This window comes from Lissotriton vulgaris, chromosome 7 (genome assembly GCF_964263255.1).
Source record: "Lissotriton vulgaris chromosome 7, aLisVul1.2, whole genome shotgun sequence".
Taxonomy (NCBI): domain Eukaryota; kingdom Metazoa; phylum Chordata; class Amphibia; order Caudata; family Salamandridae; genus Lissotriton; species Lissotriton vulgaris.
In genome coordinates, this window is record NC_141695.1 from 475566400 (window position 1) to 475589306 (window position 22907).

The 22907-nt window shown below is 43.2% G+C and overlaps 1 protein-coding gene across 4 annotated transcripts in view; it reads left to right on the top strand.

Annotated features, from left to right (window-relative positions):
* The window catches only part of LOC147701906 (uncharacterized), a 213347-nt gene that overhangs the window by 63670 nt on the left and 126770 nt on the right, over positions 1-22907 (top strand). For all 4 annotated transcript variants that reach the window (XM_086930539.1, XM_086930540.1, XM_086930538.1 and 1 more), the window contains exons 4-5: positions 5791-5901; positions 20843-20956. In XM_086930539.1, the coding sequence (XP_086786665.1) occupies positions 5791-5901; positions 20843-20956 (225 nt within the window). The remainder of the gene's footprint in view (positions 1-5790; positions 5902-20842; positions 20957-22907) is intronic.

Sequence of the window (22907 nt, forward strand, 5' to 3'; positions counted from 1 at the left end):
CTTGGGGTCAGCCAATTTTTGCCTAGGTTTGCCCAAAAAAGTTTTTGCTAGAATAACAACTCGTGTCTTAGATGTTTGTGTTGTCAAATCGAGTGTTATATCCAGCTATTCTTAACAATTCTTTATCCCCCACTGGGATATGGGTCTTCTGTAGGCAGAGGACATTGTATGAGCCTTGACAAATTATTTGGTATAATTGTGCCCTCTTACCCCTATCATTGAGACCCGCCACATTCCAGCAGCAGAGTTTTAATTTCCCCATGATGCACATTGGATACTCAAACCGAACATAGCACTACATAGCGTTAAATGATTAAATAGGTATGCACACATTCTTAATTTTTCACATTGCGTTGCAACTGGTTGAACCTCCTTTGCTACCTTGTTTGGTAATCCATTAAATATATTAATTGTACATTTTGTCTTGCTCTTTGTGTTTTTGCAAACCCACCCCTCCCTCCCCAGTGGGGAGCTACCCCCACATACCCCTCCCCCCTTACACCCCAAAAACGGGCAATAAGACTCTGTGAGAGTCTGTGGTGATGGACTAGTGCTACCTGACCAGTACACAGTGAATATACAGAATAAGAAAGAGAGAACAGAGAGAGAAAAAAAGGGGTAATGAGAAACGAAACCAAAGAAACCCCAAGAATCACCGATAAGAAGACAGGATAGGAGAAATGGACAGGAAAATAGATCCATCTTAATTGCTCTATCTTATCCCATCATATAGTATCATATCGTATCACCAAACTTAATTTTCCAAGCAACTATCTTTTTGATCATTACTAAAGAAGAACAAAAGGAAAAAAAACAGATCTAAACAAATACAGACATGCCGTAGTTGCTGATACTGATATCAATATCAATAATAGTATAGCAAAACTTTCCTCCACACTCCCCACCTCCCTTCCTGATAATAAAGTTAGTTCAGAATATCTAGGTATTCCTTTGCCTTTATCTCAGAAGTGAAAAATCTTGTTTGTCCTCTAAATATAATTTTCAGTTTGGCAGGATTATTGAGATATACTTGCGCCTTATTCTCTAAAAAAAGGCTTAATTAACTGTCGAAGGCGGCCACTTCTTTCCACTGTTACGTGGCAGAAGTCCGGTCGCACGAAGTAGGAGATAGTCTCTGCTGCGGCGTGATTCAGGTCTAGCTTTGTCAGAGATGGCTTGTCGTAGTAAAAAATTCCCAAAATACACTAGGATCGCACGGGGGTATCACCCCGGTTTTACTGAGGTTTTTAATGTTAATGGAACTCTGTGGGCCCGTTGCACCTCAAGGTTCCAGTCCCAGCTGGAGAGCTCAGGTAGAGTGTCTCGAAAAAGTTGTACAATGTATGAACGGGCATCTTCTCCCTCGCTTTTTCCAGGGATACCTAGGACGCGTAGATTGTTTTGGCGTAGCAGATTTTCACAATCCTCTAATTTCCATGTCACATCCTGTAGCTCAACCTCATGAGAGTCGAGTTGCTCGTGAGTTATAGCTGCTTCAGCTTCGTTTGATACTATACGTGTTTCCATCTCATTCATTCGATCGCTGAATGTGCCTACTGTTTAAGTAAGCTTATGTACAACTCCTTGAACCTTTTGAAGAGCTACCCGTGCTTTACGGCCATCTTTAGAAGTTTCTTTGCGATGTGAGGCGATGGCCTGAAGCACAGTATCCATAACTTGAGTCAGTGTGGCCCCTGACTGATCTGGTTGATCTAGTGATGTTACTTGGAAAGAGGGAGATGGAGTGTTGGAGTATAGTCCCAAACCAAGTCAGTTGCACCATGGCGGCTTTTTTCTTTTTTAGAACTGTCTTACATCCGACCCTGGATTCATCAGTCTTCAGATTTTGATCGCTCTCTGTAGTAATATCCGATTCAGCATCATCCTCTAGGTCTTCGATATCATCCTCAGTGCCCTCAGAGTCCTCAGACCGACCAGCATCCTCGGAAAAAGAATAAAAATCTGTAGGGTTCCTATCTGTCTTGACTGTCTCTGTAGATTCAATAGTATCAATAATATCAACAGTCTCAGTGATCCTAGGGATCTCAGAAGCTTTCTTTCTATGTGGTTCGTTTCCCTCCTTGGGTTCTGGGTACTCTGTATTATCATTTTCCACCTGGGAATTTACAATTTCTTCCCCAGTGTCCCCTAACAGTAATGGAGAGGTAGGTATTACAGTATATACCCCAGGGGGACCAGTGGAAGCATTCGGGCTGAACATAGTGCACATTACAGTGGACATCTCAGAAACATTTGCATTTAGAGTCTCGCAGGAATTTACCATTGGCGCCACTCCAGGGGACATACCTCCAGGCTGTGCATCCTCCGCTAATTCATCCACCTCGACCAAACTGGCAGCCCCCAAAGCATCTACAGCCTCCTGTCTGTCCGGCAACTTTGAAGCTATGACTGCGCCCCCGCCGACAGAGGAAAACTCAGGTCCGCCATCATGGATGGCCCCTCCAATCCGTTCTACAGATACTTCATTCGGGAGCGTCGAGGCCAGTGTTTCTATCGGCACCGGCACCTTCACCCCTGCAGAGACTACATCTTCCAGCGGCACTATGGAAGTCTTGCCGAAGTGCTGGGAGCTCTACGAAGCATCTCCACCACACAGGGTGGCGGCATCACTGTAGGTTTCCTCACCGACTTCGGAGATGGTGTTGCCTCCTCCGGCCCCCTTAACTCGCCGCTACCAATGTTCCCGATGCTGGCTTTCCCGCCGCGCTTGTGCATCATTTCTCGGTCGCGTAATGCCTGCTTTGCGGCTCTAGACTTCGCGGCGGCAGCCGCCACCGCTGCTGCATTTTTCGGGGCCATTGCTGCAGCCAGGTAAACGTCGTCCTCAGAGTCTGTATGCCGCTGATTGGGTCGAATAGTTTCAGCTGGCCGTAGTCCGCCGAGAAGCTGCAAGACCGTGACTCCGATCAGTGATGTAAAGAGGGAGAGCTGAGATTTTAAAACCGTCTTCCTTTCATAGCTCACTACTTCCTTAAATTCCGTCGTCATGTCTTTTCGAGCCGAAATTAATATCCCATAGATGAAAAAAGTTAGATTGTATTAATACTGCTGTAGGCTGGGTTTTGTAGTAAAACTCCTGTCCCGCCGTCTCCATAATCACCGGTACTGGTCAGGACGCAGCTAACAGCGGTTTAGCATACCGCCGCCATCTTGCCCCCCGAGAGTTGATTACCCATTCCAGTGGAATAATTCCCACCTTAATTATCTGTGCATTCTAGTAAATAGCAGCCAGGAACGCACTGTGGTGGATAATCTGTACCAATTAATGGAGAAAATGCGACCTGACTTCTCAAAGTGATCCCACCTAAATCTCTCTCTCTGGGGACGGACTCAAGCGGTAAAAAATGGTTACCCTTCGCAGAATCACATACTTGTTAGCCATGTATCCCCTCATAATACCCCTCTCGACCCTCCGTCTGATAAATAAGACCATTAAGGCCTTCCTCTGGTGCTTATCGAGACCTTGTCCGGCAATTCAGAAGCTTATTGCCCACAGATCAGCAGGGGAATTATGCCTGCCTTCTGTGGAACATTACTATTTAGCCCTGCATTTGGCACAAATGGCAAACATGCACGCCAGGGTCCAAGACCCTCCATTGTAGGTTGTGATAAAAAGCAGATTCCAGGAGGCATTGTTGGAAGTACAGACCCTCTATCTTCTTGCCCCCGCTACCGTCAACTTCCCCAATCCTAAGATGAAAACCATGTATGCTGCTGGGATACAAGCTCACAAGTTTTTCTCGGTGGACATGAATCTTTATTACAAAGCTCCCATCTGGAATAATACAGGGATTTTCTTGTGAGGGACCATACTTGACTGGGGCCCTTGGCGCAGAGCTGAGGTTCTGACTCTTCGCACTTGAACTGTGGTGGTGAACTCAAGTCTTTTGAGATACTTGGCTCGTCACAAACCCAACAATGGTGATCTATACAATTATGTCATTGTCTACTGAGCAAATTGGGTCCCCAACCCTTAATCATCCCCTCTTCCCCACTGCTGTCAGTTTATAGGTGTGATGTCTGGATTATGTCAGCTCCTGATTCGTCATCTTTACTCTCTGGCCCAATTGGCTAGCCTCGGAATGACCTTGCAGGCTTGTTTGCAGGTGGAGTATGACGAGGAAGACGGGACAGAACTTTTTGAAGCCCTAGAACGATGAGTCCATGAGGTACCGATTAAACTGTCTTTTGAAGATCCTTCAGGTCTGTCACTGGACCCCAGACAGGCTGCAGGGTTTCTCCCTCATTTTGCCTGCTGGTGATGTGATCATGCGTCCTGTGATATTGTCCATATTTTGCTGGAATGTTCAGAGTCTAAGCTCTGGGAGTCTATGAATTTGCCCTTGCCACTTCCAAAACCTCTAATTCTCATCCATGACTTATCGAACATTCCAGAATCGACCCGCCATGCTCGTTGATTGCTAGTCACTGCCCTTACAGCTGCCAAAATCTGTACTCTGCGACCTTGGCACTCTCCATATTTGCTGTCACATGAGGAATGGCTTGCGGAGATGCACAAGGCCTCATCCTATGAAAAGATCATTTACAATTTAATGGACAAAGCAGATACTTTTCTTCTTATACTGTCCCCCTTCTTGCAAGATATCCTCCCCTTCCCCCATTTTTCACTTACTCGTTCTTCTTCCTCATTACCATCATTGTACTCCCTACTCCTCCCCCTTTCTTCCCTGCTTTGTAGTTTGTCTTTCTTCTCTTATTTTTTCTCTCTGTCCTTCTTCCTCTTCTCTCCTTACTTTCTTCCTTATATAGCTTATTCTCTCACCCCTCTCTTCCCTTTTCTAGCTCTCATAAATATTACATAGAAGTATTGTTTGCTATTGGTGCATGTATCGCAATCAACATTTATGTTTCTATATGGTCATAAGCTAGAATTTTCACTGTATTTGCTGTTATTTCTCCATTCTTTTACCAATAAAATAACTAATGCACATCAAAAAACAAACCACCTTACAGAAGTATACTTTAAGAGGGCTGTCTTAACGTGCATCTAAGACAGAACTTGCTAACTACCATGCATAATCATTTGCTGAGCAGTAGGCACCCATACCAAGTAAGGAAGTATGCTGGCAACTGAAGCACACCTCAGTCTCAGCAACCCAAAACAAAAGGTCAAAACTTATTAAAATTGATTATACTCCCTCCACCTCCAGAAATCCTAACTAGATCTGGTCTGTAATGAAAAGTATTTGGAGAGTCATATTCCAGACTGATCGCATATTTCACGCTTTAGAAATGCTAATCAACAATAACTATTTTGTTAACTATCAAATGCTCTTTGTGAAATATGGTATGCTGCATATATTTTAGTTCTCCGATAGTTTGCAATGAAGTAAAAGACAACCAATGCTACGTGCATATGAAGTAATAATAGGAGGACAAACCCGATTCTTGATGATCAAGTTTTCAGACGTGAATAATTAGTACAATAGGATGCTACATGGCAAGTAAATCTTAATGTTATATTTCTGAAATAAGGTTGGGCTTCATTCAGCGCAAGATGTAAACAGATCATATTTTGGACTATATCTCATGTCATTAGTCAGGAAATTGCATTGATTGCTTTTTAAGAGGACTTTAGGCTTAAACGTATGGGGTTTCACACACCTGGCGAACAGTTTCCACTAACATGCCCTCTGCTGTGTCAGAATGGTGTAATTCATTATTCTGGCTAAGCATTGTTCTAATTGGATGGACTAGTTGAAATGAATGGTTATCTTTCACACCAATCCCTTATATCTTCCCCTATAGGATATTCTTCAATTAATCCTGACCTTTTACTGAGGGTTACGAAAAAAAAAGAATCTTATGGAAGAAGTTGCGTTTCTCCAGAGGAAAAAAACTGTAATGGTTCCAGCACAGGTACGTTTGTGTTAATGAACTGTTATTCGTATGCTGAAAGTGGAATGTGTTAATGGTTCATATATGAAAAAATCAGCTTGTTGCAGATAGGAAACTAATGATTGGAAAGAGATTATGTGGGTGAATGAGGAAAGTGGAGGAGATTATTAGATTATTTAAGAATATATCGCTAAAGCTTTTTCTCTAAGTTGTTTGACAATAGTGTTGAAGTAGTCTGATAGTATGTTAATAGATTTATCTGTTAGCATTCCAAATCTACAGTCAAATATACAAAATCTGCAGAAATTTGAAATCCTCAGAGGGTATAGTAAATTCCACATAGGACAACCTAAATGAATCCTCACTGTATGTATTTAAGTTCAGCATTCATGATTTTTGTCGCCTTCTGTGTATTATGATGTCAGGGGAGTAGTTGTTGTGGAAGATTAGGAATTCGGTTTGTCTGTGTTGAGTCTGAGGCAGTTGTTTTTCATTCAAGCAGCAGTGTTGCTTATGCAGTTGGCAAGTTTGCCTTGGCTGTGCTGGTTGAGTCGGTAAGGGAGAGGATGAGCTGTGTCTTGTCGGCGTAGGATACTATGTTGATTCAGTGGGCTCTCACCATGTCTGTGAGCCGTGTCTTGTAGACGTTGAAGAGTGATGGGCTGTGCGACCATTCTTGAGGGACTCCACATATCCGATTCCTGGGTTCTGATGTATAGGGGGGAGGAGTCTAACTCATTGAGTTCTGTCCTTGAGGAAGGTAAGTATCCACTTGAGGTCCGGTCCACAAATACCCAAGTGTTGAAGCTTTCTGATGAGTGGCTTGTGGGAGACCGTATCAAAAGATGTGGAGAGGTCGAGAAGGAGGAGTGCGGCCATTTTTCCTCTGTCAAGGATGCTTCTGATGTCATTGGTGGCCGCAAAGAGCTGTGCTGTGGTTGGTGCAAAGCCTGATTGAGAGCTGTCTAGGAGTTGATGGATTTGTAGGTGGTCTGCGAGTTGATGGATTTGTAGGTGGTCTGCGAGTTGGGTAATAATGACTTTCTTAATGACTTTAGCCGGAAAAGTCAGGAGCGAGACTGGTCTTTAGCTGCTAAGGGTGTAGGGAACTGCTGTTGGTTTCTTCAGTAGGGCATTGACTTCTGCAGTTTTCCAGCAAAATAGAAAGGTGGCGGTGCTTATGGACGTGTTGATGATAGAAGTAAGCGCGAGGGAGATGATTGTTCTTCAAGATTGTATATGAAGTGAGGGCATGGGTTTGAGTCTGCTCCTGAGTGGATAGTATTTATCAGGGCGGTGGATTCTTCATTCAAGAGGGAATTCCAGTTACTTAGTTGCTGTTTGGCGAAGGGGGTATGTGGCTAGTTGGAAGGGGTTCATATTGGTATTCTGTGGATCAAATGTGTTTTAGATCTTGGCAATCTTCTGTTCGAAGAAGTTTGAGAGGCGTTCCAGAGTGCTTGAGATGGGATTTATGACATTGTTGGCAGCTGCGGATTGGAGAACTCCTTGACAATGATGAAGAGTTCTTTGCCATTGTTGGAGCTGGCTCTGAGTTTGAGAGTTCAGGCCTTTTTCTTTGTATCTCGTAGTTGTTGGTGGTATAAATGGGGTCCAGGTGCCTACTCTGGACTATTCCAGTTTACTATGTTTAAACTGTAGGATCTGAGTTTGATAATGGATCATTGCTGTTATTTGCCCATGATTATGTGACATATTTAGCCTATATCCAGATATGCTGCGCTTCTACTATGTGATTCAATGTTATAATTTCTAAGTCTCTTCATGTATATTCGTAACATTTTTATGACTGAGCATGTTTAAACAATATCGTAAAAATGTTTGGAAAAACAAATGTGCTGTTTTACAAAGATTGAATTGTCAAAACCAGATCTTGAAGATGCCTCTTGGTCACGTTTTTTTGTCTGAACTGGTCTGATAATATACACAATAAAGAAATACTTGTTTGTTAATAAGAAAAGATCAATGAAAGCAGATTAATAAAGTTAAGGTTCTAAAACAACGTTTTCTGTGTCAATTCTCATTCGTCAAGACAGCCCACATTTACTTCTATTAATTTAAATCAACGGATCTGAGAGTTCCACTCTTTCCAATTGGCTTCTAACCCATGGTGTTTTATGAAGGCACTAAAACTGGTTGTGACTTGTTGAGGGCATAGGCATTGATTTTTTTGTCTCTTGATTCATATAGATGGTATCTATAATGCAACAGGACAGTGCCATGTGGCTGAAAAACATGTGTCTTTGCCAATATGCCACATTAATGTAATGGCATGCATTTAACACGCATGCCATTACAACTCAGTTATTACAACGACCGTGTTGTTAAATCACATACAATGACTTGCTATGGGGAAAGGGGGGTGCTGGATTTTGGAATAGTATAATTTACTATTCCAACTCCAGGCTGTGCAACAGTAGGGAAGGTGTTGGATTTAAAATCCAACACCTTCTGCCCCCTACAGCAAGTCGTTGTTCCGACTTGCGTTGTAATGGCCTGCGTTGTAACAACGCGGTCGTTGTAATGACTGCGTTGTAATGGCATGCGTGGTTTCGCATTCATGGTAAATGATGTTTACCGTCTTAGTATTTCTGAAATGGCATTTTTGAAATGTTGATTTACCACAGAGTGTAAGAGGTTACTGCTTGAATACATTTTCCATTCATCATCTGGCAGGTTGAGCTACTGTATTTCTGTTTCCACCCTCTTCACAATTTAAACAAGTGCATTGAGACCTGTACTCTGTTTTGCTGTTTAATTTTCTTCCACCACAAAGTAAGGATGGAAATTCAGTGGTGGCTTACTTGCATAAGCGAGGTTTCGCATTTCAGCAAGTTTTGCTGCTTTGATCACATAATATTCAGCTGAAAGCCACACAATTCAGTGTGGTAGGTTGTGCTCATCATCCAGTGTTGGTATAATGCAATGTTTATGTTTTATCAGCATAATATCATGATAAGCATACCATATCAGATATAGGTTTGAACATGCTAGTTGGCATAGAACTCTTTTTGACTGAAATGTTTTTAAGTGTTTGATGGCTTGTATCGTTACGACCAACAACCCGTTTTTTAGGTCGAGGACCGAAGGCTGGCTTTCCAGCCGGAAGTCAGAGATTTAATGATCTTCAGTAGGGCAGTTTAACCCTCCTCTCTTCTCTGTCTCTCCTCCATTGGCTGGCTTCCTAAACGGAGGGCAGCCATTGGAGGAGAGAGGCGTCCCTCGAAAGAAGCTCCGTCTCTTTCGGATTCGGGGGCGTGTTCGTGCTGTTCTTTCCACTTTTTAACCTTGCCCCTTTTTAGAACGTCGAACACGCCCCCGAATCTGAAAATGTTTGGAAGCTTGCGGCCGCCATTTTTTTCCCCGCAGTGAAGGTGAGCCATTGCTTTGCGTGTATTCCAAGTTCCCATTGTTCCTCCGCTGCTTGTCTCCCTCCACTTGTACACCGGTAAATTGCTGATGGTTCGGCTGATGAAGGAGCCAGTCTCGACGGCGATTACCCCTCGCAAAGCTCCCTGGGAGGCTGGTGAAGAGCTGGGACGAGGCTGACTCCTCCTGATCATCCCCTGGCCCCCCGAGCACGACAGCAGTTTCTTCCCCTACTGCCCGCCCTCCAGCTTCTCCTCCGATGGGACATCCGGGACACGTGAGTGCAGTGTTAGTGAACCTACTCGGCACTGTGGTGCTCCCGGGCTTTTCCGTACCATCCTGAGCCTGGGATGAGGTCTCCCAACTCGATGCATTCCGGGTTTGACTTCTGCCACTTCCCCGATGGCCTTCCCTCCTGCTTTGTTTCCTGTGGGATGACTGGGTCCCGTGAGTCTTAATGCTATAGTTTCCGTGTAAATCCCCCGCCAGCACTAAAATGAGAGCTCCCACAGCTGAAATGATCACACAGGTCCCCGGTGCGAGGGTCTGTGCGCCCCCGTGCCTTTGTGCGCTACTACAGCTCCAGCATTTCAAAGAAAGTAGTGTTTGTGTTATCTTCCCCTCGGGCATCACTGCCACTGCGTACACCTCCAGACTCACGCACCTACCCCTTTTACCACGGGCCTTGCTGGGGGTGGAGGCGAGCCAGTTGGAGTACTGTGTGGGTCTCTTTGTCATCCTTTGCTTGTATGATTTTGCACATGTGTGTTGGGCAGGGAAGCCCGGCGTCGCTTCGGACGAGTGTTTCTCTCTGATTCTTAAGAGCTCAATGTTGTTTTGGCCCCAGCACAATTTTCGATTCTGCCTTTGAGAAAGAAAATGAAAATTAATACAGGGGCCGTCCCTCCCAATGGTTGCCATCTATCTTGTTCCTTATCTATTTGCTTGTCAGTCTCTGAGGAATTGCAGCAGCCAGAGATCCCCCTTTGTGGTCTAAAGGTACAACAGAGGCTGCAAACCGCTACAGGGACGTCACAATTGGATCGAAATTGTTTATGGGGGCGCTGCCACTTTAAAAGTACTACACTAACCATGCGAATTGCCAGAAAAGTGTTGCAGCCCCGTGCCTGTTGTCTACTTGAATTCCGGAGAGGAAATAATACGCTGCCACTAGTCTTAAAAGAAGAGGTGGTTGGGCGCCACATTACAGCCTGTTCTGATGAGGCCCTTAAAAAAAAAAAAGCAAACCCCTCCCTCTCCAACCGCAAACCAACCAACAAATGCAGACAAGGCATTGTTCTAAGCCATCAACTGGACTCAAGAGACCTGGCTCTCATTCATACATTCTGTCTTAATTAAAAAATTATTTTAAAAAAAGCCACTTTCCTGCGCTCACCTCCAGTCACGTGCATAGCAACGAGTGCAACAAACTCTTCACTTAGTGACAAGCACTCACAGGTTCTCTACACATCAATACGTCAATCACACGTACACAGCCACGCACACACACGTACACCCACGCACCACCCCAGTGGAAGCCCACGCCGAAAGCACCTTTCGCAGTTCCACTGTTTTGACTCTCCGTCCTCTTATTTGTTTTTCTTGCCTTCTGCCCCCTGATTACTCGTTTTTCTTGCCTTCTGCCACCTAATTGCACTCGTTTTTCTTGCCTCTGCTCCCCTGATTGTGCTTGTTTTCTTGCCTTCTGCCCCCTGATTATGCCATTTTTCTTGCTTCTGCCCCCCTGATTGTGCTCGTTTTTTTGCCTTCTGCCCCCTGATCGCACTCGCTTTTCTTGCCTTCTGCCCCTGATTGCACTAGTTTTTCTTGCCTCTGCTCCCCTCTATTGTGCCATTTTTCTTGCCTCTGTTCCCCTAATTGTGCCATTTTTCTTGCCTCTGCCCCCATGATTGTGCTCGTTTTCTTGCCTTCTGCCCCCTGATTGCACTAGTTTTTCTTGCATTTGCTCCCCTGATTGTGCCATTTTTCTTGGCTCTGCTCCCCTAATTGTGCCATTTTTCTTGCCTCTGCCCCCTGATTGTGCTATTGGCAATGTAAATAACAATGCATTTTTTTTGTAGGTGGCTCTGTGTGGGTGGCTCTGTCTGTGTGAGGGTGGCTCTGTGTAGGGTGTAGCTATTGGCTTTGTAAATGACAATGCCATTTATTTCACGATTAAGCTATTGGCAATGTAAGTGACAATGCCATGTATTGATGATTTTAAAAAAGAAAAAAGAAATGTCATGAGCAATGCCAATAGGTCTACCTTTTAATGATGCGGAGACCATTGCATTGTAAATGCTTTTTAAAATATGTATTTCGATTGTATAAGCTGATATTTATGAGCAGTGCAAGAAGACCATAAAATATCTAGGTGATTATAGTTGGTTCGATCACGCATCTAATGTTTAATATTGACTTTGGTTTCTAATATTTGTTACTAAATGCTGAAATGTTTTTATGGTTTTAACCGATATAAAGCTAAATGAAATAAAATATGTTGGTAACATTTTTAATGTTGCTATTCACAAGGTTGCTCACCAGACCCACGAAAAATTCCATTAAAGCAGTGAAATGAGGTATGCCCTACTGTTTTGGAATGTTGGTTTCTATGTCCTCCTCCCCTTTAGTTCCGTCGCCCTGTTCAGGATCAATCAATCAATGTCTTATAAAGTGTGAATACTCATCTGTGTGGGTCTCAAGACACTCGGTAGGCGGCTGGGTCTTCAGTTCAGTCGAAGAGCCATGTTTTGAGGTCCTTCCTGAATTGCAATAGCGATGGCGATTGCCTGAGGTGCAGAGGCAGGGAGTTCCAGGTCTTCGCAGCAAGTTAGGCGAAGGATCTTGGTCTTGCGCATCCATAGGGCGGTGGCCAGGGCCAGTTGGGTGAAGCGGAGATATCTGGTGGGAGTGTAGGAGTGGCAGTGGTTGAGGTACGCAAGTCCGACATTGTGGAGGGCTTTGTAGGTGTGTGTGAGAAGCTTGAAGGCGATTCTCTTGTTGACCAGTAGCCAGTGAAGGACTCATGTGGCCGGTGATGTGGTTGTGCTGTGGGATGTTCAGGATGAGTCTGGCAGAGGTATCCTGGATTATCTGCAGTTTTTAGGTCTCGCCTAGGCAGTGCGAATGCGCTGCTATAGGAGATGACCTTTAGAAATCGGCCAGATCAGTTTCAAGCACACTCATGCTTGTGGTGGCATCCATCTTGCGGGAGAGAGCAGGGCGTGCCATCCATCTGTTTTCAATTTGCAAGGCTGTGATCGCCGCTCCTCGCTCCCGCAAGTACGAGTGCTTGAAAACCGCTTGCCCTCACCACCCTCTGTCTCCTGCAGTCACACAGGCCTTGCTTATCACTGGTGTCTTTGAAGGTGTATGCTTATACAAGATGACTCTTATCGTCTTGAATTTCGGACATTGTCCATTTTCTCTTCTACCACCTTTTCTTATCATTAAGTCTCGCCTAGGCAGCGCTTGCGCTGTCTCGTTGAGACATTCAGTATACACTGTAGTGTATATAAGCTCCGCCCACTCTCCACCAATCAGTTTCATTGGCTTGCGTCCTAAATGCTACCTTCCTATTGGTTGTAGGCTTGGTAGTCCCTCCTTATGATGGACATGTCTTCAGTTGTGTCCTTCCACTGCTATTGGCCCCTTTACTGCACAGACTACTTTCTTCCCCCATACTATGGCATTGCCAATGCTTGTTTTATTAGTCTCTTCCCCTCTGAGATCTCTCTTTAATTATTCATGATTAATACAGTCCAGCCATGCTCTAACAATGTTTTTTTTATTTTTATTATTATTAGTCTCTCCCCCACTCCCCCAGTATCACTTTTTATTTATTTATGATGAGGTGATACAGAACATGCTGAGGCTCCAACCCTGCTCCCCAGCTCCAAAGTCGGCAGCTTTATATGTTAACCAACCTCGTCGCTGCAAGACCAGCCCCCTTCAAGGGGTTTATCTTTGTTTCCCTCGCTAGGTAACCCTCCCACCATGCACTCACCCATAACCCCTTCCTCCCTCTTGCGTTCCCCGTAAATGCATGGGAAGTGTGCAAGCGCTATCGCTTAAAAGTAAACCGTCTTAGAGCTCTCTTCCAGAGCCACTCCCTGCCAGCCCTCACAACATCCATGCACGCATGGTGCATTGGGGATTTTGCAAGCAGGGGTGGTAACCATTTTATAACTGTTTTAATTTTTGTTGCAGTTTGTATACAGCGCGACTTAACCCAAATGCAATTGAGCGATTTATTTGAGCACTAGCTACATTACACAAGTATACATTTTTTGGGTAGGGACACTGAGCCGAGTCCGAGACTCAAACCAGGATCTCCCGATCCAAAGTCAGTGGCCGGGGCTGTTGGGCCACAACATCTACCGAAGTCTTTCTAGATTGTGTGCATCTCACGTGTCAAAGGTATGTAAATACCATCATTGAAATATGGCCACTAAAAGAGAGTTAGGCTTCTTTCTAACTTATCTTTAATCTAATGACGGCAGCGCTCCTTGCATCTAAGTTCAGGTAGGTTTTCAAGCGGCCCCTGCTTCAGTCTATACTTATCCGCCCATATTGTGCCCTCCGCGTGTTCATTTGAAGTGTATAGTTCCAGTCGCCGCTTCTGTTCTGTTATATGCGGTACTGCTTCGTCCGGGTCACTAAGGGGCATCTGCTGCTGTAAATCCTCATCTCTGAAGGACTGCCTGTTTAGGGGCAGGTTAGATCTAATCAGGCGTGGCGGCTCTGTGCTGCAGCTTTCGTAGCGCTGTTAGGAGGAGGTCAGACAGCAAGGGAAGGGGAATTAGTTTTTATTTGGCTAAGTTACACTCCTGCAGGGTCCTCATTAACCTTTTTTGGCTCTACACCCACTTCCGTTGTTTACACATGTGGGTAATTGTTGCCTCTCGTGAATGCAGTTAGAAAGAGGATCTAGTTCCCCTGCTTAGTGCTCGAAATGGACTGTGCAGCAGCCTCAATCGTGCACCGGGGCTGCCATGTGAAATTCTAATAGCGCTAGTGACCCTATGCTTGGCGCTTGAGATAGTGTAGACGTACCCTCTCTAAGACTGTTTACACATTTGAGAGCATGCTAGTTCAAAATACAGTTTAATCTTCAGCGTCGACAAGAACTAGTCTTAGACTTGCGGGCTAAGTGGCTGTCAGACTAGGAACAAGCCTGTAACGCTTCTTTCCAGAGACCAATGCTTTACTGTTCTTGGTTCTGGCACTTTCAATTTCGTTTGTATTAATATTTTGTGGATTTAAACATAAAAGAATGAAAAAGACAAAAGGAAGAACAGCAATCAGCTCTGCTACTCGAGGTGAATGGTGTATGACCAGTGCGGACGCATTGACTTTTTAAGACGCCAGCTGGCGTTTGTAAATGCTGTATTTGTTTCATACATTAGCACCTATTCTTGAACATTTAATGGAGAATAGGTGAAACTGGCAAATATTGAATTAAGTTCTAACATGTACTAGATATTTCTGAGATTGTATTGCCTCTTTAATACCTCTTTCGAGAACGTTCTTTTGCTAAGGGCCTGCCAGTATTCAGGAGTCGATGCAAACATCAACGTTGGTGGAATGGTTGCAATCTTTGTATTCCTCTTTGAAAGGTAATGTGTGAGGCTGGGTGGGCGCGTTTTAAAGTTTTGATAGTTTATTGCTTTCGCGCTTATTGTAGTCATGGCCGTTTATGCCGCTTGTGCAGGCTAACTCCCTCTGCCTGCAGAGTTCTGTGATTTCCTGTGTACCTCCAGATTCGCTCCGGCCCATGTCTCTTTGAATCTGGTGTTTAGAATTTACTCCGAAGCAAAGCCTTTCGAATTGAACCATGCAATTATGTTTTCTCTTCTTGCTGCAACTGCTCCTGTGATTTGGCTCTTTCATAAGACCCCTCAATCGAGGGCACCCCATTGCGATCCATGTTTCCTGCCTCCAGTGCATTTTGGTCCAGAATTGCTGATTGGAATCCTGGAAGCAGATGACTGCCACTCATTCAAACCACAGAACCACCCCATTCAGACTGTAGGCACATATCTAAAACCGAGCCAGGTTTGGGCCTTCTAGTGCAACACCACCATTCTTCATTTTTGGAAATAAGAGACAATATCGGGTTTGCCACCAATTGACCAATAATATGTTTCCACATTGTAAAGTTGACCGAATTATGAATAGTCACTAATTGCTTTGAAAATTAAATGTATAGATGTATGCGCTGTGAAAAGTTTTTGAATTAGCCTAAATTACTAAAGAGTCCTCTTCAGGCAGCTTGTCCATTATTATCTCTACTGCCGCTGCCTACATCACTATAAGCTGTCAAATTGCCATAATGATGAATCCTGTTTTTTCAGCTTGTCTTGCACTTGGCTACACTTTTCTGTGAGAAAACAATAAATCTCAAAATCGACAGATGAATTGTGGGCTTTGTCTCTATGTTCTTATGAGTGTAACTGACTACCTATTGTTTCTCCGAAATCAATATTTTCTGGGCAAATGAGTGTTATCAATACAACCCCTAGCTGGCGGAATAATACACACTGTGAATCTAGAATAGTATGACGTTGAAAGTATTGCTAAAAATCCTAACTTCTTAATTTTAAGTGGAGCATTCGATACCTCTTGTATATACTTTAGTATATATACTTTAGTATATACTTATATGTGTATGTACTTTGTGAGCTCTGGAGATTAGCCCTAGGACTTGTCTCTTTCTGCTTAGGGACTTTTTTCTGTTCAACCGCCTCTATTTAGCTTTCTTGATAGAAAACGACCAGCAGAGGTGAGTAATATACCAGAATCACTTAAGCATTCTCTAGATTCCAGTCCACAGATCTTGTCTTCCACGAGCAACCGTAGACAATATTTTTTTCAAATCTCCTATTTTCAGTAATATGACCACCGAAGGCCTTGATTTTGTATTACAAACAGAGCTTTGGACTATACCATTTCCAGCCGAAAGGCAATATTCCTCTCTATGTGTTCCCATACCTGGCGTGCCATGCAGTTTGGTGCTTACTTTCCCTCCATGTTAAAGAACAGTAGATGTTTCAGCGCCCAGGCTAATGTGCTGCACAGCTAAATACATACACAGTCCCAAATGCTAGACCGATGCATTGCAAATGCTTGTTTTTGGTTTGCCACCACCGTTTATTATTTTCGGTTTGCCATATGTTTCGCACTGGCCATTCTTTACTCTTTTTTCATTATTCATTTTTCGTTTTAATTTTCATTAATCAATTGTTTACTTTTCCTCTTACGACCTGGATTCATCCCATCTATATGGAATATTTATGCTTTCCAACATGGCCGCCCCTGTTTGTATGGAGTTTTCAGTCCCTTTTGATGGTAGCACCATCGGGAATTGAACTCGTGCCTTTTTGCTCCACTATTTAAAACGTTTTTGTTCGGGAGGAATGAGTCCTCCATGATTCATGCGAGCCATCCGGGTGAATAAGGTAAGATCCACGGGACCTTTTCATTGTGTCCAAGCAAGGATTAGTTGAGGACTCTAATTGTAAGTTTGCTGTTCGGTTTCCTTTTAATGTTGATACCGTGAAATGGGGCACATTTGCAAGTTGTAGCACTGTGCGCCCTGATTGATTTTTTGCGTGATAATCAAGCCTGCTCTGTGACTTGTTACATGAGTCTTCATCGACCTGGGACACGTTATTACTGCCTCTTTGTATCATATTTAGTTTCCCTTATATTTTTCAGTTTTGGCTCTGATAGTTACTTCTAGTTAGATTCATTCTGTACATACCAGTAGTGAGCATAACACATTAGGTTAGTCAGCCACTAAGAGCTTGTGCCTACTATTCATTTGAAAATCTTTTCTGTTTAGATTATATCTAACCGTGGCATAACTGACCCCCCACCCCTCTTTGCAATTCCCTACTGGCCCCCATCCATCACATACACTCAAGTTCCCCTTGATACTGCCTTAGATCCAAGCCACACTGCTTCAATAGAAAGATGAAGCAGACCGAGATGTAAAATACCTGAGTAATCCTCTACAGCCAGGCAATATGGGGAAGGAGCTTGCCCAGGATGCACTCTGGTACGTCTTGTAATCAATAATAACGTGAACAGAGACTTATTATAAGCATGGGGGAAGATGGATCCATACTACTGAGTAACTGTCGGTCTAATCATGAAGTGTGATAAGCGTGTCGGACAACTGACCTCATAGCTGCGCAAGGTACTTCTTCAAGTGAACAAAGTATCCATCAGTCAACTCTTGGTTCCGCCCTTGTCATCATTTGAGACTCCTTTCACCAAGTAGAAGACTCTTGCATCAGTTTAGAATGTACTGTATGCACAAGTATAACCCAATGTAACTCTGTGGGTGAAAGATGTAACCAACTAGAGGTGACTGGGATGCAGTGCGTGAAGTGAGTGAAAAAAAGGTGAAAAAATGTGAAGGGATTTAAAAATTGGAAAATAGAGAGCTAATGACTTTAATAGGTGTCTCTCGTATTTCCAAGTCTAAAAGCCAGTGTGGGATCATAGTAGTTTTAGCAAATATCTACTAAATCGATGTAAGTGGTCAACATGTTTCTGCAGTTTGTGGACCTCAAAAGTGTCCGCTGCTTTCTTCAGGACCGTGTTGTCGCTACTGCATAAAATGAAAGAACTAAGTGTATTTAAAATCAACCAAAAAGATGTCACCTGGACGTCTTTGTGAAGTACTCGTCTTACTGTCGGAGATGGAGTCCAAGTGGAACAGGTCAGTATATCAGACAAACGTAACAGCACATGTAAAAAGAAACACAAACATGCAAATTTTAAGGTAACATTACATACACAATAGATACATACATATATCTTTTTGTGCCAACAGTACCTAAAAATAGGTGTGCTTCACCTCATGTTAAAGCTGTCGTCCACTTACCGAATTAGTGGGACGTGAGAACTGCGACTCACCTGGCTGCAGCTCAGGTAAATTAGAGCACCGCTGGATTTCAGTCCTTATCTTTCTGTGTTCAATTTATACACCCATCTCTGTTCTTTCTCAAGGAGAAATTTACTGACATCTGTTGTATGTTCAGGGATCAGGGGCTGTTCAATCACTGTCCACGTAAAATCAGTAACTAGCTACTATCAGACATATTACATCTGATATGAGATCACACATTGCGTCGATAAGCCCTGACTCAGGGTGGTCCTATTTTTGTTGGCCTTCTGAGATGTTACTGACCGGGAGGAACTTGAGCCGGGGGCTCTCGAGACTTATGTTCTTTCCTAAGGCACGAAAGCAGTGAATAGCGTTTGATGTTGGACAAACAATTAGATACTAAAATCTCCCTGATCAATGTTGCTTGTTTTTAATAGAGCGGTGCTCTAATTTACCTGAGCCGCAGCCAGGTGAGGCGCAGTTCTCACGTCCCACTAATTCAGTAAGTGGACGACAGCTTTAACATGAGGTGAAGCACACCTATGTTTAGATACTGGTGGCACAAAAAGATATATATATGTATCTATTTTGTATGTAATGTTACCTTACAATTTGCATGTTTGTGTTTCTTTTTACATGTGCTGTATTGTATTGTATTGTAAAGGCTCTTCTATAGCGCATGGCTACTCGTGCTGTTACGTTTGTCTGATATACTGACCTGTTCCACTTGGACTCCATCTCCGATAGTAGGACGAGTACTTCGCAAAGACGTCCAGGTGACATCTTTTTGGTTGATTTTAAATACACTTAGTTCTTTAATTTTATGCAGTAGTGACGACACGGTCCTGAAGAAAGCAGCGGACACTTTTGAGGTCCACAAATTGCAGAAACATGTTGACCACTTACATCAATATAGAAGATATTTGCTAAAACTGCTATGATCCCGCACTGGCTTTAAGACTTGGAAATACGAGAGTAGTATGTGTAAAGTTATTAAGGGAATGTAACTGTTTTCGGTCTCTAAATATTTCCCTAGGACCCTCCTTGTATTGGTTGTTTTATTGTTGGAAGATGGATCCAGACATACTTTGAGGACATCATGTTCACTTTCACCACATGCTATCCTTCTCTGTATAAGGTGGAAAATACAAACGACTCAAACCCCCCTCCCCAATGACTACCTCTCAGAAGTCGCCTAGGCATGGCTCGAGACACAAGATCGAGAAATCCTTAATTCTCCCTTTACAGCTGAGAAGATCCCAAGAATACTGGATCTTTACTGTGAAGTTTGGGTGTCCATCATTCTCCCAAATCCTTCTGGGAGGCAGCGATTACAATACTGTACAAACAAGACAAACTTCGGAAGAATGACTCTTGTTTTCACCCTTTGTCCTTACTTACTTGAACACCAAAAGTCTAGCGAAGATCATTGCAAAAAGGTTCCAATCCAGGCTATGAGCTCCAATCCTTACACAGCTCTTTAATGCACCGCAAACCCTGCATCACCCTGTCAGTGTGCCATAGTTACTCCATTAAAAAACAATGTTCTAATCAGCATTACAATGTTACCCAATACACGTAAAAGTAACAAGCATTGGCATAGCCAATAGGTCTCACCTTTGGAACCTTACGTTTTTCGCAATGCAACAGTTGATGTTGTTGCACCAAGGATGTTATGCTGCATAACGAAATACTTATAAGGTCCCAAAGGCGAGACCTATTGGCTATGCCAATGCTTGTTTTTGGAGTTTCTTGGTGGGACCGACATAGAGTGCATTGCTGTAGTCGAGTCTGCTGCTGATGAGTGCATGGGCGACCGTTTTCGTAGACCCGGTGCAAGGATTTGTGCATGTTCTGTGGGAGTGGGGGGGGGGGGTTTCAGAGCGCTGTGGGCCACCAAGAGTCGTCCCTGGTGGATGGGGAGGAGCCCAGGATGCTGACTAAGGTCTTGTCTGAGTTAAGCTTGAGGCATCTGTCCTTTATCCAGGTGGCGACTGCCTTCATCCTGTTGTGAAAGTCGCTATTGGCAGCTGTGGGTTTGTTTGTGAGGGAGCGAATCAGTTGGGTGCCGTTGGTGTAGGAGATGATGAGTCTGTGGCTCAAGGATCACAGTTCCTGACGTGTTCCCCAAGTCACACCCTACAAGAAGGTACTTGGGTGGTGACCTTGTCCCACAAGGGGCTCAACACAGTAATAGGGATAGTACTCAAGTGACAAGCTTGCAGTCAGTCAACACATAAGTGTTCAGAGCTCGGAGGAAGACAACCCTTCAGAATTGGGATCCAGGCTCATCTTAGAAATCGAGGCCCACAGGTTTATTTACATATGCAGACTTAGAATATAGTTTAATAGACAAGAGTTCCTAACCCAAACTGTGTATTCAATTCCCAAAGCAGCTCTTTGAAGAAGATAAGGTTTGAATTGGACTGTTACAGTTTGATTTGGTAATGGTGCATTTGCAATGATATTTACTGTTGTTATAAGGAAAAGCAACAGGAAATAGCTTGACTAATCATAGTCTTCTTCTTGGTCACCAAATCAAAAGTTTCCCTCCAGTATTTCTTGGAAAATGTGTGCATATTGTGGCTTACATGTCCTTCTTAGCAAACATGATAAGGTAGGAACATACCATCATGAGTTTTATAGTTACTGTAACAATTTTTTCTACAACAGGGCACCCAGTTGTTGAACATCCCACTCCAATAAAACTTAAACAAGAGGAAGAGTTATATCGCAAAACTAGACAAGACAACAGGAAGGTCGAAAATATAAACAATTTGATAACAAGTAAGTGCTTACAAACCAATAAACATTTTTTCATCTGTTTCTAAATGTTTAAGTTTTGCACATGATTTACATCTGATATAATTTGCTTGCAAATGTTTCATAACCTGCAGCTCAAGCTCACTTCCTCCCACGTTTTGCCTTTGCTATAAATAGTATATTGATCAGCTAGGGAATGGACTTAAATGTGCTCAAAGCCACCTATATTGTAGTAGAACAAATTGAAGTGTTAAGGATGATTTTTACCGGTACTTCTAATTTCTTAATGTATTTCCATGGATCTGTCCCACTTTCCTCCTCCTGGAAGGTCTTTGTAGCTAGTTTTTGCCCTCCCAACACATCTCTACTCTTTCCCAGCTTTCTCACATGAATAGTTATATTCTTTGGTACTTTATTTCCCTGAACAGGCTTTGTTTCAGTCCTGTTGTACTTTAGACGTAATTGTTAAAATGCATTTGTATCATTATTGTGGGAAAAAAAGAAACAACAAAAGAGGGGACTACCGGTCAGCGAGCGTCGAGACCCAAGACAATTGGATAGGAGGTAATAAAATACAGAGCAATACAAATTCGGCTTCACTCTATTGAGATAAATCCCATCAGCCCACCTTACTGGCGGAGCGTCGTCATCTGGGAGTGAACTTGGTTATCTGAACCAGTGAAGCCCACACCATTCCAGGGGGAACCAAGCTGCACTTAATTCAAATCTAGTGATCAATCCGACCAACATGAAATCTCAAATAGTGGTGCTGATGATTTGCAGTGCAAAAAAGGGGGTGAAATGTGAACAGTTAAAAATGACTACTGGGATACCAAAATGAATTTAATAGACGCTATCCTAGTGTCAAGATTAAAAACACAAGCTGATAGTTTGAAAAAATAACTATCTATAGCAATAGGACATAGGTCGACCTGTTTCAGCCGTAGAGGTAACACTAACCTGGCTTTCGTCAGGACCAAGAGAAGTATACGCTACTGCAAAAAAAATAACTACAAGAGATGTGTGAAAACATAAATATAATGGAAAACGCTACACCCTACCAGAACCTGTTTTTCACAGATGTTCTTAAATTTTCATTTTCACTGGAGATGCATTTTCTTTCCTAAAAAACGAAAATGTTAAAATAATTAATATTATGCTCTGGTACATTCTTATCATACCAATCTCTGTCTCTTTCCACATAATGTCTCAAGAGGAATTTCTCAAGAGTTGTTGGTATACAAAGTGATACATTTCACAGAAATATATATACATTATTTATGTATTTATTTGTTTGTTTCTTTAATATGTACTCACCCAAATTTGTGTGGGAGTACGCCTCACCTCACCCAGCAACTGCTTGGTAAATGAGGCCCGCTCTGTATACGGGTAGAAAAGAGCACACAGAGATGAAAACCTCATGTGCCCCCTTTCTTATTCTACATATATTTGAAACCTTGCTGTTGACGCAAAAGTGGACTGACCATAAACCCACAGTTAAAGCCAAAAAGTGTAATAAAAAGGAAAACTCAATGTTGTCTGATAAGGATCCTGTCAAGACCCTGGTTAGCAAAATACTATTAATAAAGTCTCAACATATGCGTGTGTGCATTCATGAATACTCACATGTGTTATAGAACACCAAACACTACCTTAGTTTGATGAGAGAAAGTGCTCTAATGCTTAGCCATCAGTGGTCCTTCCAATTTGCTGGATAAACAATATCAACAAGGGACCGGCGGCGCAGTTGGCCTCAAAAGAGTTTTGCACAAAGAAAAAGGAACAAACATGCAAACATGCATAGAGGCCCTAGATTACTAACCTGTCCATTGGTACCCCTGGCAGGAACCAAGCCGAAGGGGAGGTAACCAGATGACAGGAAGGAACTCATGAAATAGATCCGTTTATTGGATAATTCAGAGCATGTGAGTCCCATCGTCATGATGATCAGGTTAGATCACGTAAGCGCTGCTCT